This window comes from Strix aluco, chromosome 15 (genome assembly GCF_031877795.1).
Source record: "Strix aluco isolate bStrAlu1 chromosome 15, bStrAlu1.hap1, whole genome shotgun sequence".
Lineage (NCBI taxonomy): Eukaryota > Metazoa > Chordata > Aves > Strigiformes > Strigidae > Strix > Strix aluco.
Window position 1 is genome coordinate 8,847,249 of NC_133945.1, and position 12,484 is coordinate 8,859,732.

The window sequence follows — 12,484 nt, forward strand, 5'->3', positions numbered from 1 at the left end:
CTCTCCCCCCCTCCTCGCCCCGGTCGGGAAGGTGCGGGTGGGTTCTGGGGGGTGTTTATGGGGACCAGGGGGGGTCGGGGCAGGTCGGCTCACCGCACCCCACTTCTCTCTTGCAGGCAGCACCGAGACCGCCGCGCCGGGGCTGGCTCCCTGCACCGCGCCATGGGACGCTTGGACGCCTTATTTTTGAAAACCATCTGATTTTTTGGGGGAGGAGGAGGAGGAGGAGGAGGGGGGGTGGGGGGCGGGGGGGGGTGGGGGGGAAGGCGGTGGCGGGCACCGACAGCGATCCGGGAGACTCCTTGAAGCCGGCGAGTGGATGATGGATGGCCGAGATTTCGGGCCCCCCCGCTCGGTGCACGGCCCCCCTCCGCTGCTCTCCGGGCTGGCCATGGAGAGCCACCGCCTGGGAGCCACCGGCCGCCTGGCCCCCGCCGCCGGCCCCATGGCCGCTGGGCTCCCCGCCGCCCTCCAGCCCGGAAAGTTCCTCGCATCGGGCATCAGCCTCCACTCCCACCCGGGTAAGGCTCCGCGGACCCCCCCGGCAGCCCCCCCACCCCTCTCCGCCTTCCCTCCCCTGCGCCTCCGCGGGCAGCGGCGGATGCTGCCGACCCCCGGGGCCGGCGGGGCTTTAAGCGAAAAAAACCCAAAAACCAAAAAACCAAAACAGAGAAGAATAATATATGTATGTGCGCTTGCAGCTTTTTCGCATGTTTTCCCCAAGGGTTTTCTGCTTCGCTTGGCTTTGATTTGGAAAAAAATAGGGGAATGGAGGAAGAAATAGTAGAGGAGGAAAAAATAGGGGAATGGGGGGAAAAATAATGGGAGAATAGGGGAAAAAACCCGCTCCTAGCCGATAAAAATTCTCCTTCCCCGCCCGGTTTGGTTGGCACTGAGGAAAATCCCCGCCGAAGCGGCCGCGGGTGTTTTGTGGAATAAATCCCGATTTTCGGGAAAGCTGGCAGAGAGGCAGATCGGGGTGCGGAAGGGAAGGGGCTGCGCTGCCCCGCCGGGTGCTTCATGGCCAGGCAAAAAAACAAAACAAAAAAAACCCCAACCCAAAAAACCCAAGAACCACCCGCGGGCTGGGAAAATGCACAAAACGGAGCAGTTTTGGTGGTTTCCCTCCGCGCCGGGGCTGGGGGGCGTCGGGCGGTGCAGCCCGAGCCCAGCCGCGGTCCCGGGCAGCACTGCCGGCGGTGCGGGTTTTGGTGTTTTTGGGGGTTTGTTTTTTATTTTTTTCCGTGGTAGTTATTATTTGTTAAACCTGCAAACAAAACCTCCATGCAGGGACTCTCTCTCCGTGTATTTTTTTCCCCCCTTCTCGACGCCGTCCATCTCCGGGCAGCCCCACGGCTGCCTCTTCGTTAGAAAAAAAAACCAAAAAAACAAAAAACAGACATTGAAATATAGGCGATTTTTTTTTTCTTTCCCCAGTCAGCTTTTTATTTATTTGCTTATATTACTTTGTTTTTTTGGAGGGATTTTAATTTTTCCCCACTTTCCGAGCTCCCTTTCCCAGTGACTCGCAGGGTGGGATAACGCGGGGTCCGGCAGCTGCCGGGAGAACGCTGCCTACACCCTCCTGCCCGCACTCTGCCCGCTGTTTTGTCGGGCTGCCGCCGAGCTTGCCCTGGGAGGACGCGAGGGATTTCTGACCGTTTGATTTCCCTCTCTGGCTCTATTATTTTTTTTTTCCCCTTTCTTTCCCCTGGGCGTGGAGAGGTGACTCGGAGTTTACTTTAGGCGTTGGGAGGGTGACAGGTTTTGCAATAATAAACCTGCTTTTCTCCCAGCCGCCTGGGATGAATGACTTTGAAATTTGCAAACCTGATTGCCAACATCTGCAGAGAAGGAAGCAGCCCGAATCGAGGGAAAAAGATTTATTAGTTTTAGACTAGGTGGCAGTGCCAATTTCCCAGGTGCTAAGAGGAGAGGTGTAAAGCGAACGGCTATGAAGCCAAGCACATGGGCGAACACCTTTTTTTCCTTCCCTTTTGTCTGTCCTTTTTTTTCCCCCCCTCCTTTTTTTTGTCCTGGCTATTTTTTCCCCCCCTCCTCCACCTCCTGCTAAAGCAGAATACGATCTCTGCAAAAAATTCGTCTGGACAATATCAAGCCAAACCGAGTGCAGGTTGTTGTTTCCTTTTTTTTGTTGTTGATTATTTTTTATTGTTTTTTTTTCTCCTTTTTTTTTTTTTTGTTTTCTTTTATTTCCCCTCCCAAAGTTTCCTTTTCTGGTGTTTCCCTGAAATCCAGGCAGCTCGGGAGGGAGGCGCCGAGCTCCAGCCGAGCCGACAAAGCGTTGCTCCCTGCCCGTGAGCTTTCCCGCTGGGACCGAGCCTCGAATTTGAGGCCCTTCACAGAAGGAATGGGTTTTGTGATCCCTCCAGTTTTTTTTTTTTTGAATGTATTCTTAGTACTTCTAGTTTTATTTTCCTTTCTCTGAAGTCTTTGGAAAATCCCCCCATCCCCACCTGCGCCTCCACGGTGCCCGGCTTTCCCCGTGCGCTCCCCGGGATGGTCGCTGGCACAGCTCGCTCTGGGAGATTGGCTTCTCCGCGGCACGGCAATTCACAGCCAGGCTAAACTGCATTAAAAAGATACGTACAATTAACAGTCGAAACTTCCATTATACCACAGCAGTGGGATAGGCAGGGATTATATTTTTTTTTTTACGGCTTTGACAATATCGTTTGAAACGATGATTGCTTCCTGCTACGGAGGGGCCCTTTGTAGGTTTGCGCTTGCAGTGTTGATGTTGGTGTGGATTTTTTTTTTTTGTTGTGTGGTTTTTTTTTTTTTGGTTTTGTTTTGTTTTTAGGAGGGGTTTGGAGGGGTGGAAAGCAAAGGCTTGTGCAAGGGGTTAAGAAAAGTAGGCAGGAGGCGAAGCCTTTAAATAGAGCCAGTTCAAACTGATCTTTAAATACCACCGGGCTGAAGAAAGAGACTGTTGAATCCGTCCCAGCGTCCTCCTAAAATAAATACGCCCCTGTAAAAATAGCGCGATTGGCCATATTTGAGGATCCAGTTATCGCCGGCACCGACTCCTTATTTTTCTCGTACCCTCTGCTTGTTACGGCTGTCCAGGCTCTGCCCCAGCACCAAAATACGGGCGCCTGGGCTGTGTCCATTGACCCCCCAGACCTTTGGCTCCTCTCTGGGGGGTTTCTAGTCCGTGGTAGCGTTTCAGCTGCCGCCGCGCAGGCCGGGGGGACGGGGACAGAAGCCCCTTTGTTGGAAGAGCGCGAAGGGAGGAGTGGGCTGGAGGCCGAGGCGGGAGGTGAGCCAGCCCTCGGCTGTGGGGCTGCCATCCCGTGTCCCCCCCTGCACTCTTGGGCATCACCGTCTTCCCATCCCTGAGGAGGGCAGGGGGGTTGTTGTGGGGGCTGGGGAGCAGTGGGGTGCTCCCGCTGAGGGCCGGGGAGGAAGGTGACTGTTTGCAATGGAATTTCATCCCTGGCAGCGGCGAGCTTGCCGGGAAGACCTTGCACAAAAAGAGGCTGCGATCGATGGAGTCAGGCAGCCGAGACCATTAAAGCGGTAGCTCGCTCTGCTCTGCAGTCCGCGGCTCAAAATGTGGGGGGTTTGTAGTTTTGCTTCTTCCCTACTCCACCATCTTTGGGTCCAAGCGAGCGTCCTGGTCTCGGCTCCATCCCGCGGCGGGCGCGTTGTTCTTGGCAGCTTCTGTGTTTTGGGGGAGGTGGAAAAGGCTCCCTCGGACTCGGTTGCGAAGGGCTGCTTTGGGATTGCGTCCCTGCCAGGCGGCGGGTCTGTGTGTGAGCAAATACCATCCCCGTGCAGAAAAGACTCTCTTGAGTTTAAAATAATAATAATAAAAATCAGCTTTTTGCCATGTACTGAGGTATCCTTTCTTAGGTGGGATGTGTATGCGGGGGTTACCGGAACAGACAGTGTTTGTTGGATGTCCAGCCTTTTCCATTAAAATACGTGTCAGAAACACTTTCAGTGCCCTGGAAAAGGGACGCACCTGTACGAGCAGAGCTGAGTTTGTGTTAAATCCAGCTCGAGAGCTGTGGCTGAAAGGAAAGCAGTCAGGTTGAGGGGAGAGATTTTGGTTTGCTTGCTTTCCTACTTTCACATTAGCATGTGCATTCAGATGCAGGGATTTAAGGAGACTGGAGACCATCCCTGCTTCCAGGCCTGCTGTGCCTGGGAGAAGTTTTCTAGACCGCTGGGCCAGGTAGGAGCATAGGGGAAAAAAAAAATACCCTCCCCCCAGGATAGCTTTGCTGTGCCAGCAAAATCCCACTCTAGCCATCCTTATAATGGCAAAATTGTGCTTCTGCTGAGCCCGCAGATTTTGCAGAGGAGGCCTTGCCGTCGGCGGTGCCAGCAGAAGCACAATTTGCTTATCTAAACTGCATCCACGCTAAAATCGCTTCACTGATAGAAGACACCGAGGTAGCACTGATGTGGTGCTCGACCGAGCCGTGTCCATCTCCTCCCAGTAGCTGGGCTGGGAGGGAGAGGCCTCCCGGATGAGCGGTGGGATTTTGGCTACAGTTCGACGCGGCTTTTTTTGGTCACGTTTCGATGCTGCAAGGAAAATACCATCGGTGTTTAATGGCCCTTGAAATCGCGGTTCCCCCTCCCTGCCCGCCCAGGGGGTGGTGCGAGGGGCTGAGCGCGGGGGGCTCCATGGGGCAGGGGCTGCCGTGTAACACTGAGAGGAATGTGGACCGGCCGGAGACCTGCCTGGGGAGATATTTCTCCTCCCTTGGGGCCCTGGTGAAATTAGATGCTTTTTGATACGTGTTTTCAGGCAGAACAGCGAGTGTTCTTGTCCTGGTAGAGCTCGGGGAGGTGATGCTGGCCTGCGCCGGGCAGGGATGTTGTGTTTGGACCCGTCGCACTCTCCCGTTTACACCCGGCATCCCCGGAGGCGGAGGAAGCGCTCGGCCATTAAGTGTTGCCCCTGCAGCTCCCTCGGCCCGTGGCCAACTCGTAGGCTGTGAGCAAGGCAGGAGCAGTCTCTTTGGTTTTGCACGGGGGATGAAATAGGGGAAAAAAAAGGGACTTCTGCATTCTTGGTAGTCTCTCACCATGTGCTCCTAGGGTGCTGGGGACATGTTTCTCTGATGTCCCAGTGGTTTCCCCGAGGTCCTGGTGGTCGGGTGGGGTGTGGGGTGGCATCTTCATCCTTCAGGAGGAGGGAGAAGGACTGTCCACCCTGTCCTCCAGCCCCCATTGGAGTTCCCATCCCAAGTGGCGGTAGCTGGTGGCAAGGATGTTGGGCTCGGACCATGGACGAGAGCCCAAGGGCCAATGTGGTGACGCAAACTTGCTCGGAGCAAGGTCCTGCGGGATCCTCTGCTGTGTTAGGGTTTCTAATACCTTCCCCAGCTGAACAGGCAGGAGCCTGGCTCTGCCTCTGATACACAGTGCTGGTAAAGATGTGCTTTATTAGCATGGTTGCTAGCAGCCCTTCTCCCACCCTGAGCGAGCCTTGCCCCCCACCCAGCACTGATTCTCCTTGCCGGGGCTGGACGATCACTGGTCCCAGCCCCGACTGACGGTGTGCCAGTGAAAATTTGATCCAGAGGATGTGCCGGTGCTAGAAATCCTAGCCAGGGATGGCATGGGGCACCGGGCAAGTCTCTGGTGTTGGGGACAGGCTCCTGCTCTTTCCCAACACAGCAGCTGTTGGAGAAATGGAAATTGCTGGGAATTAATCTCGCTGCAGACGTGGTTAGCAGAGCAAGGCTTTCGTAAGGGAAATTTTAGATCTCCTTCCTAGGATAACCCAGGGTAAAGCTGAAATTAGTTTATAATTACATAGTAAACAACCCCCCATCTTGTCATTTCACCATCTTCTGATGAATATGGAGATGAACATTGTTAAGGGGAATTAACGTCGTTACGGCAGCCTTCCAGGTGAGCGCCTTGCGGCTCGGCCGCGGCTGCGACCGGCGGGAGGGTGTCGGATCACCTCCTTTAGCTGGGGTTAGCGCCCGACGAGTTGAAACAAGGCCCCGTGTGTTTTCGGCGTGTACTAAACTGGTCCAGTTAAAGCTTCGGGCGGGAGGTGGTGCAGGGAATCGGGGCCAGCCTGGCATGTGCTGACACGAAAGCTGCCTTGCCGGGATGAGGAGATGTTGGTCTGGGTTAGGTAACGTGATCCAGCATCGCCTGCTCGAGGTGCCGAGGACAAGGGAGTGCTTTGTTCTGCCTCGCTGCTGAAACGGAGAGCACGGTGGGCCCTGAACCGACCCGAAAATGCAGGCGGGGTTGGGGACGGCAGGGAGCCAAAGGCAGCCCCGAGCTCCCTGCCTGCGGGGCCAGGGTGAGGGAGCAGCACTGCACCCAGCTGCAGCAGTCCTTCGCTAGCTTCTCCAGCTGGGGATGCTCCTTAAAAAGCAAAGTTTGGGAGGGGAGCGCTCTGCCTCTCCCCAGCCATGAGGATTTGGGGGTTTCCTTCTCCCCATGTCTCCTCCCAGCCCCGCGTTTCTGGCTGGCTTCCCTCCGGGGTGGCACAGCTGGATGTCTGCGGGCGTCGCGACGCACCCACTGGCTGGGGAAAACCACTGTCTCTCTCTGCTATTTGTTTCCTTTGCTTATTGTTCGCTTCTCTCCAGCTCTGTAACACCAAGGGGACGGCAACTGCACAAACCCTTAATACCCATCCCCGTCCGCGCTGGCTGGGAGGACGGTGCGGCAGGAGCCCCGCCGTACGGCAGCGCCGCGGCGGTGACAGTTGGGCTCTCTCCCCACGCCGCGAGGATCAGCTGTTGGGTGCACAATATGCTCCGGTTTTCCTCTCCAGCTGTTGTCGCTGACGGTTATAGGAAGCGAAAGGTAGTTGAGAGTTTGGTATCTCTAAATCAGGGAGGTGATGGGCAGAAAGGAGGGGGTGAGGGAGGGCTCAGTATATCTGAGGCTGTTTTTTGTTTAAATCCAGCGAGACTTGAAATAGTGGCAAAAGGATTCAAGTGACCTTGGGAATAAATTTTATTGCCAGCGTAGCAGTGGCCAAAGAGCCATTTTGAAGGAGCTGGATGCAGGCAGGCAAGCTGAACATGGTGGGCTCGGAACAAGGGAAGGGGCAACATGTTCAGGAGGGAACGTGCCTTTTTAGAGGAATAACAGAGATTTTGAGGCACTCAGCCCTGTCTCTCTGGATCTGTATCCCCGGCAACTTCTGCAAAGGTTGCTCTTGCTTCTGCTGCCATCCATCTTACCCTGCCGCGTTACTGCGAGCAAAGATCCCTTTTTATGTTTGGTGGTTAGATGTATTGCCCATGCTTCCCTTTCTGCCCCCGATCTCTTCTCAGCAGAATTCCCTGTGGCTTGAATATGCTTTTAATACATTTGGTTTAATTGCTTTTAATTAAAAAAAATAAAAAATAATAATTGAAACGGCCGGCGTGCTTGGGAAGAAGGGTTTTGAAGGGGTTTGGCTCCGTGCTGCTTGCAGGCAGTGCCAGTAGTAGTGTGTGAATGAAATAGCCCCTGTGTTACTGCCGCACAGTGTGTGTAATTCTGGTGTTTTGTGTCCCGATCTGCTGGGTGGGGAGGCATCCCGTGTGCCGTGCCAAGCCAAGCGGGTAATACTCCAGCAAGTAAAGATCCGGGCAGGCCAGTAGAGATGGGTGCAGGCACCTTCCTGGGGTGCCAGTGAAAGCCCAGCACACCGTTCTGCCTCTCTGCCGGGCAAGCACACGGCGCCGGGCTCCTGGCGTGCGCAGCGTGCCGGGGTTTCCCTTTGCAATCCCAGCGTTACAGTGGGGCTTTCTCCCTAATGAGATTAGTGACACAAAGCGACAATTCTGCTGCTGCTTTTAATGGATGTTCGGGGTTTGTGTGGGATCGGAAATTCCTATTTTCATCAGATGAGCCCTCTCTGTGACTATTTTGTGGACAGATCTTCTTTTCTTCAGATTCAGAGCTGACATTCATATTGGCACAAGTGTTTTAGGCTTTCCCCTCTCGCCCCGCTCTGCCTCCCCTCCTTCTCAGCCCCAGCTATGGTGAATTTTATCCTCCTGCTTTGAATCTCGCCGTCAACCCAAGCCACTTCCATCTTGTGGAGGACACAAAAGCTTGGTGGCCTTCCCTGGCCAGGCTAAACGCATCTGGGAGGAAGGAGAAACGCAGAAGTCACTCTTGGATCATTCTTGCAGGTGCTCCTTGGCCTCCCTAGTTGAGATGTTTAAACACATATATGCGTGTATATATACATATACAGGGCATCCATCTAGTGCTTCACCTGGCAGAGGGCTGGCTATCCCTGCGTTGTGACATCGGGGCCAGGTTGGCAATTTGTCAAGAGCCCAAGGGCTGGGCTTCAATTTGAATATGGATTTGCATAATTCATCAGGAATTAAACCGCACCACCATAATATTTGCCTCTGCGTTTATCTCCTGTTATCGGCGGCGAGGAGATGCGTGGTGTGGGGCGTTCGCTGTCCGCACAGACCTCTTCGTTTCACGGTTCAGCGCTTTTTTGGTGCAGAAAAGGTGGCGTGGGCTGATGTTAAGGAGGATGTGGGGAGGGCAGGAGCCTCTAGAAGGGAAAAGGGCTGAACATGTGGTTGGGAGGAGAGGCTGGGCACAGGCTGAGCTTCTGAACCTGGTTTCCTAAGGAAAAGAGTCTTGTGGGATTGTCTTCCGTCTGTGGATCTCCTTCTTCCACTCCCAGATATCTGCAGCCCGTGGCTGAATTTCTCCTGGGACGGTTTTGGTCCATGCAGATCCTGCGGAGGTCAGTGCTGGGCTCTGGGAGAGGAGTGTGTGTTTGCCCCCATGACACACGGACCAGTACATGCAGGTGCCTCCGGCTTCACCTTGTGCTCACCCCGTCCTGGCCGTGCCGTATCCCAGCGGGAGTTGTGAAGCCAGAGCTGATGGAACGTGACTGGGCCATCAGTGACGTCCTCGCTCCAGCCCTGGGGTGTTTCTTCTGGAGTTTCCTCTCCAGTCCCCTCACCGTGTTGTACAGGGGTTGCGGGCTGCTTGCTGAACACGCGTGCGTTGGCGTTGCAGTGTTCAAGTCTGATCAGGGTTCTGTGCCACTCCGTGCCTCAGTTTCCCCTTGCAGTGCCAACCCCCCTTTGCAAGGTGCCCTGAGAGGCACTGAGCCACGGCAGCCGCTTTGCAAACAAGTTTTAAAATAAGCAGCGACAGAGTCTGCGTCTTCCAGGGCTTTGAGTCATCCCGGCTCGTGCTGACTGTGCCTGGCGGGGGCCTGGGAGGCAAAACAAACCCGCATCCAGCTGCCACCTCCCCGCCAGATGTTAGTGGTGGGGTGGCTGGTTGGGTTTCGGTGTTGGCCCTCCCAGCAAAGCAGATTGAGCTGCCTGTGGGGAGGTGCCACCTCTCTGGTGGCCCTGGTAAAACCCTGGTGAAACCAGTGGCTTGGGACAGTCCCCAGCTTGGAGACTTGCAGTCAGGCCACCTGATTTCTGGAGGAAAGGGTGAGATGAGCAGCCCCAGTCTGGCACCTTGCAGGCTTGGGTATGCAGAATGGGGGGTGCTGAGGCTCCTTCCAGGGTGCCTGGGTATTGTGGGGACACCTCGCCATGCTGAACAGGAGGACAGGCAGGGATGAAGCCGGGGGTGATCCCATGGTGGGCCTGCACCCAGCACCCCAGGCAGAGGGAAGGCAGTGGGCGGGCATGGCCAGCGATGGGAGGATGAAGGGAGGAGTGGGCATGTGTCATTTACCTTTCGGTGGGCGCCCCGGTGTGCGTCTGCAGGGCTGGCGGCTGCCCATCACACAGCGGTGTTTAATTTCTCAATGGGAGGGCAGGGAGATAATGCTGCACAGTCCCATTTAACCTGCTGGTGACCTGGTCTTAAGTCATTGTGGCTGAAAATAGACCGTGTTCCCTCCAGGGCACGGCTAATGGCGCTGGGAAAGCTGGGATCTCTCTTTGAAGGCTGATTTAATTGCTGCTGGCAGGCACTCTGTGCAGGTGATGTGGGGACCAGCGCCCGTGCCATCCCACAATAACCTCCCCCCACTGAGCGCCTGTAGCTCTCCCGGCTCTGGCAGCGAAGGGTAACAAGCTCTTTTCTAACGAAGGCACGGGACAGCGGCTCAGAGCTGGTGCGTGGGTGTCGCTGGGTTAATTGTGCGGGCAGGGCTCTGCCTGCGGGGAGCGGGGGCCCGCCTGTTTGCATCACATCTTCTGCACCGAGTTTGGGTGATATAAAAAAGAAAAATGCGTGGGTTAAATTTCTGTGCTTAGGAAGGAGGGGGAGCACCTGCAACGAAGGTGTGTGCCCTGTGCCGGGAGCAGAATCAGCCCTGGGGCCCCTGTGCCAGCCACCAGGGGCCGGAGGGTCTTCACTGCAGTGAAGGATGGACCAGAGCAAGGACATTTTGGTACTGTTCTAGAAAATCAGGAGAGAAAGGCAAAACTGCAATCTAGCAGCCAGGTACTGCATTCCTGGGGATTCTGCTAATCATTTTGAGAATTAAAATGATTATTTTTCAATTTCCATACAGCATCTTAGTAAATGTGGAGCTGAAGACCCCACCGAGTTGCTCCTTGCTGTTTGAGGAAAGCTGTGCGGTTGTGTAGTGAGAGCCTGGAGGTTTTGGTGGACCCCCGTTGGGGTGTCAGGTTTAATTATGCCAATGGAAAAGGAGAGATATCCGACGTGGTGGGGGATTTCAGACTGGGCATGCAGAGGGAAAGCTGCTTCTGTAGCAGCCAACAGTGACCCAGGAGCGTTGACACTGGTTTGAGTGTCTGTGCATCAGGATTAACGTGGGAGAGGGTTGGTGCTTCCTACACTGTGTGTTTCAGGCTGTGCAGACTGGCTGTGCATCGTGTCAAGGGTCCCAGTGGGGTGGTTTCCATCCTGGCCCCTCCAGTGGGAGGAAGAGTCACCTTCCCTCTGCCAGAAGGATTCGTGTCCCCGCCCAGGTGGCTTCTTGCTGCCCGCCACGAAGACACCGTGAGCAGGGAGCTGGTGGGTGACGTTGTGGGAGATCTTCAGGGCATCTCTTCCGTGTCCTTCCCCTGTAGCCCTGAGCCCTGAAGTGCTGGTATACCTCGTGTTGCATTTGCTTTGTTGCACGATGCAAACCGAGTCTGCAGGATGCTGGGGGCAGACCTGGGGTGTGAGCACCAATTCCTTGAGCCCTTGCAGCCACTTCTTCTCATTTTCTCTTCCTTCGCCATCTCTGGGGTGTTGGGGCTGTTCCAGCTCCCGGGTGAGGAGGAGGTGAGCGGTAGGGTTCAGCCTGATGGTATGTATTTCCATGGCGGCAGGGAATCTCCCCCCCCCCCCCCCCCCCCGCCCCGCATGCACCCTGCCCTTTGGTGTGCCTTGGCTGCAAGAGGCCCGGCAGCACGGTGATTCACCGCCAGGCACTAAAATCATGACAGGGCTTCGGCACGGGGTAATGACTGCGGGAGGGCTCCTCAGAAACCTGCTGGGAGCACATGGTGTTCCTGTGCTGACGCGGCTGCGAGCAGTAGTAAATATTGAGCAAGAGCCACTTTAAAAATAAAGCAGCCTGGACACAGATTCCCACGTGGAATAAAATAAAATTAAAAGAAACAATAGAGAGCTGCACTGAGTTGGGGGGAAGCTCACCTTGGCTTCTAAGGTAGTGATTTTTGCAGGTAAAGGAAAGCAGTGTGGTGGTGTTTGAGCCAGCAAAGGCCGGGAGTGTGGACCCCCCGCTGGAGGATGCTGTCTCCGAGCTCGCTGGGGCCCTTAGAAGATTAAACAGGGAGTTAAATTGACCTGGCTGTTCTGGATCCGGGGGATGAGATCGAAGGCCTTCAGGGGATGCCGAGAATCGAGGCTGTAAATTAAGGCTTTGAAGCAACTGCCAGCCCCGTGGCACGAGCTGTAAATACGGCAGGATCGGGTTTTGGGGTGGAGGGCGGCGGGTTGTGACGGCAGCAGCAGCTTGGGGCTATGGGGAAAGGGACGGGGAGCAGCCGCTGCTGCAGTCCAGGTGCATCTGATCTGGGGGCTTTGGTTTCAGTCCGGCATGTTCGGGGGCTCGTATCACTGGCGTCTCGTGTGTGGCACGGAGTCAAGGCGGCTCCCGGTGCCTTGGGTGTCACTAGAGCGGCCCTGGCAGACAGGGGAGGAGGTGGCAAAGATTTACACTGTCAGCACTCCTGGCTCTCAGCTGCTTGCAGCCATAAATGTGTGCATGAGAAATAGCTGCGGCCGTGCCTCGCCACACTGCATGCCCCTGCATCGTGGGGCAGAGATAGGGAGGTGTGTGCTGGAGTAGGGGGGGGCCCTAAAAGAGTCTTTCCCTGGGAAGCTGCTGCTTCTGCAGGGAGGGAATCAGGGATGCACCGATGATGGTGAGCACAGGCAGCTGGTGCTGGTATGGCGGCTGTCCCGCCGGCGGTGGGAGGGGGCCCCACGGGGGCTGGCAGCTGGTGGGTACTCGCTGTGCTTGGACTTCTCCCGGTTCCCCTCTCTCCCTGCCAGGGAAAAGGGACTTGTGAGGACGTAAGCGTTTATCCAGCTGTTTGTG

General features: G+C 55.6%; 1 protein-coding gene across 4 annotated transcripts in view; it reads left to right on the plus strand.

Annotated features, from left to right (window-relative positions):
• The first annotated feature begins 267 nt into the window (after positions 1-267).
• Positions 268-12,484, plus strand: part of TNRC18 (trinucleotide repeat containing 18) — a 56,964-nt gene continuing 44,747 nt past the window's right edge. For all 4 annotated transcript variants that reach the window (XM_074841469.1, XM_074841472.1, XM_074841473.1 and 1 more), the window contains exon 1: positions 268-521. In XM_074841469.1, coding sequence (XP_074697570.1) covers positions 320-521 — 202 coding nt within the window. In that variant the 5' untranslated portion in view covers positions 268-319. The remainder of the gene's footprint in view (positions 522-12,484) is intronic.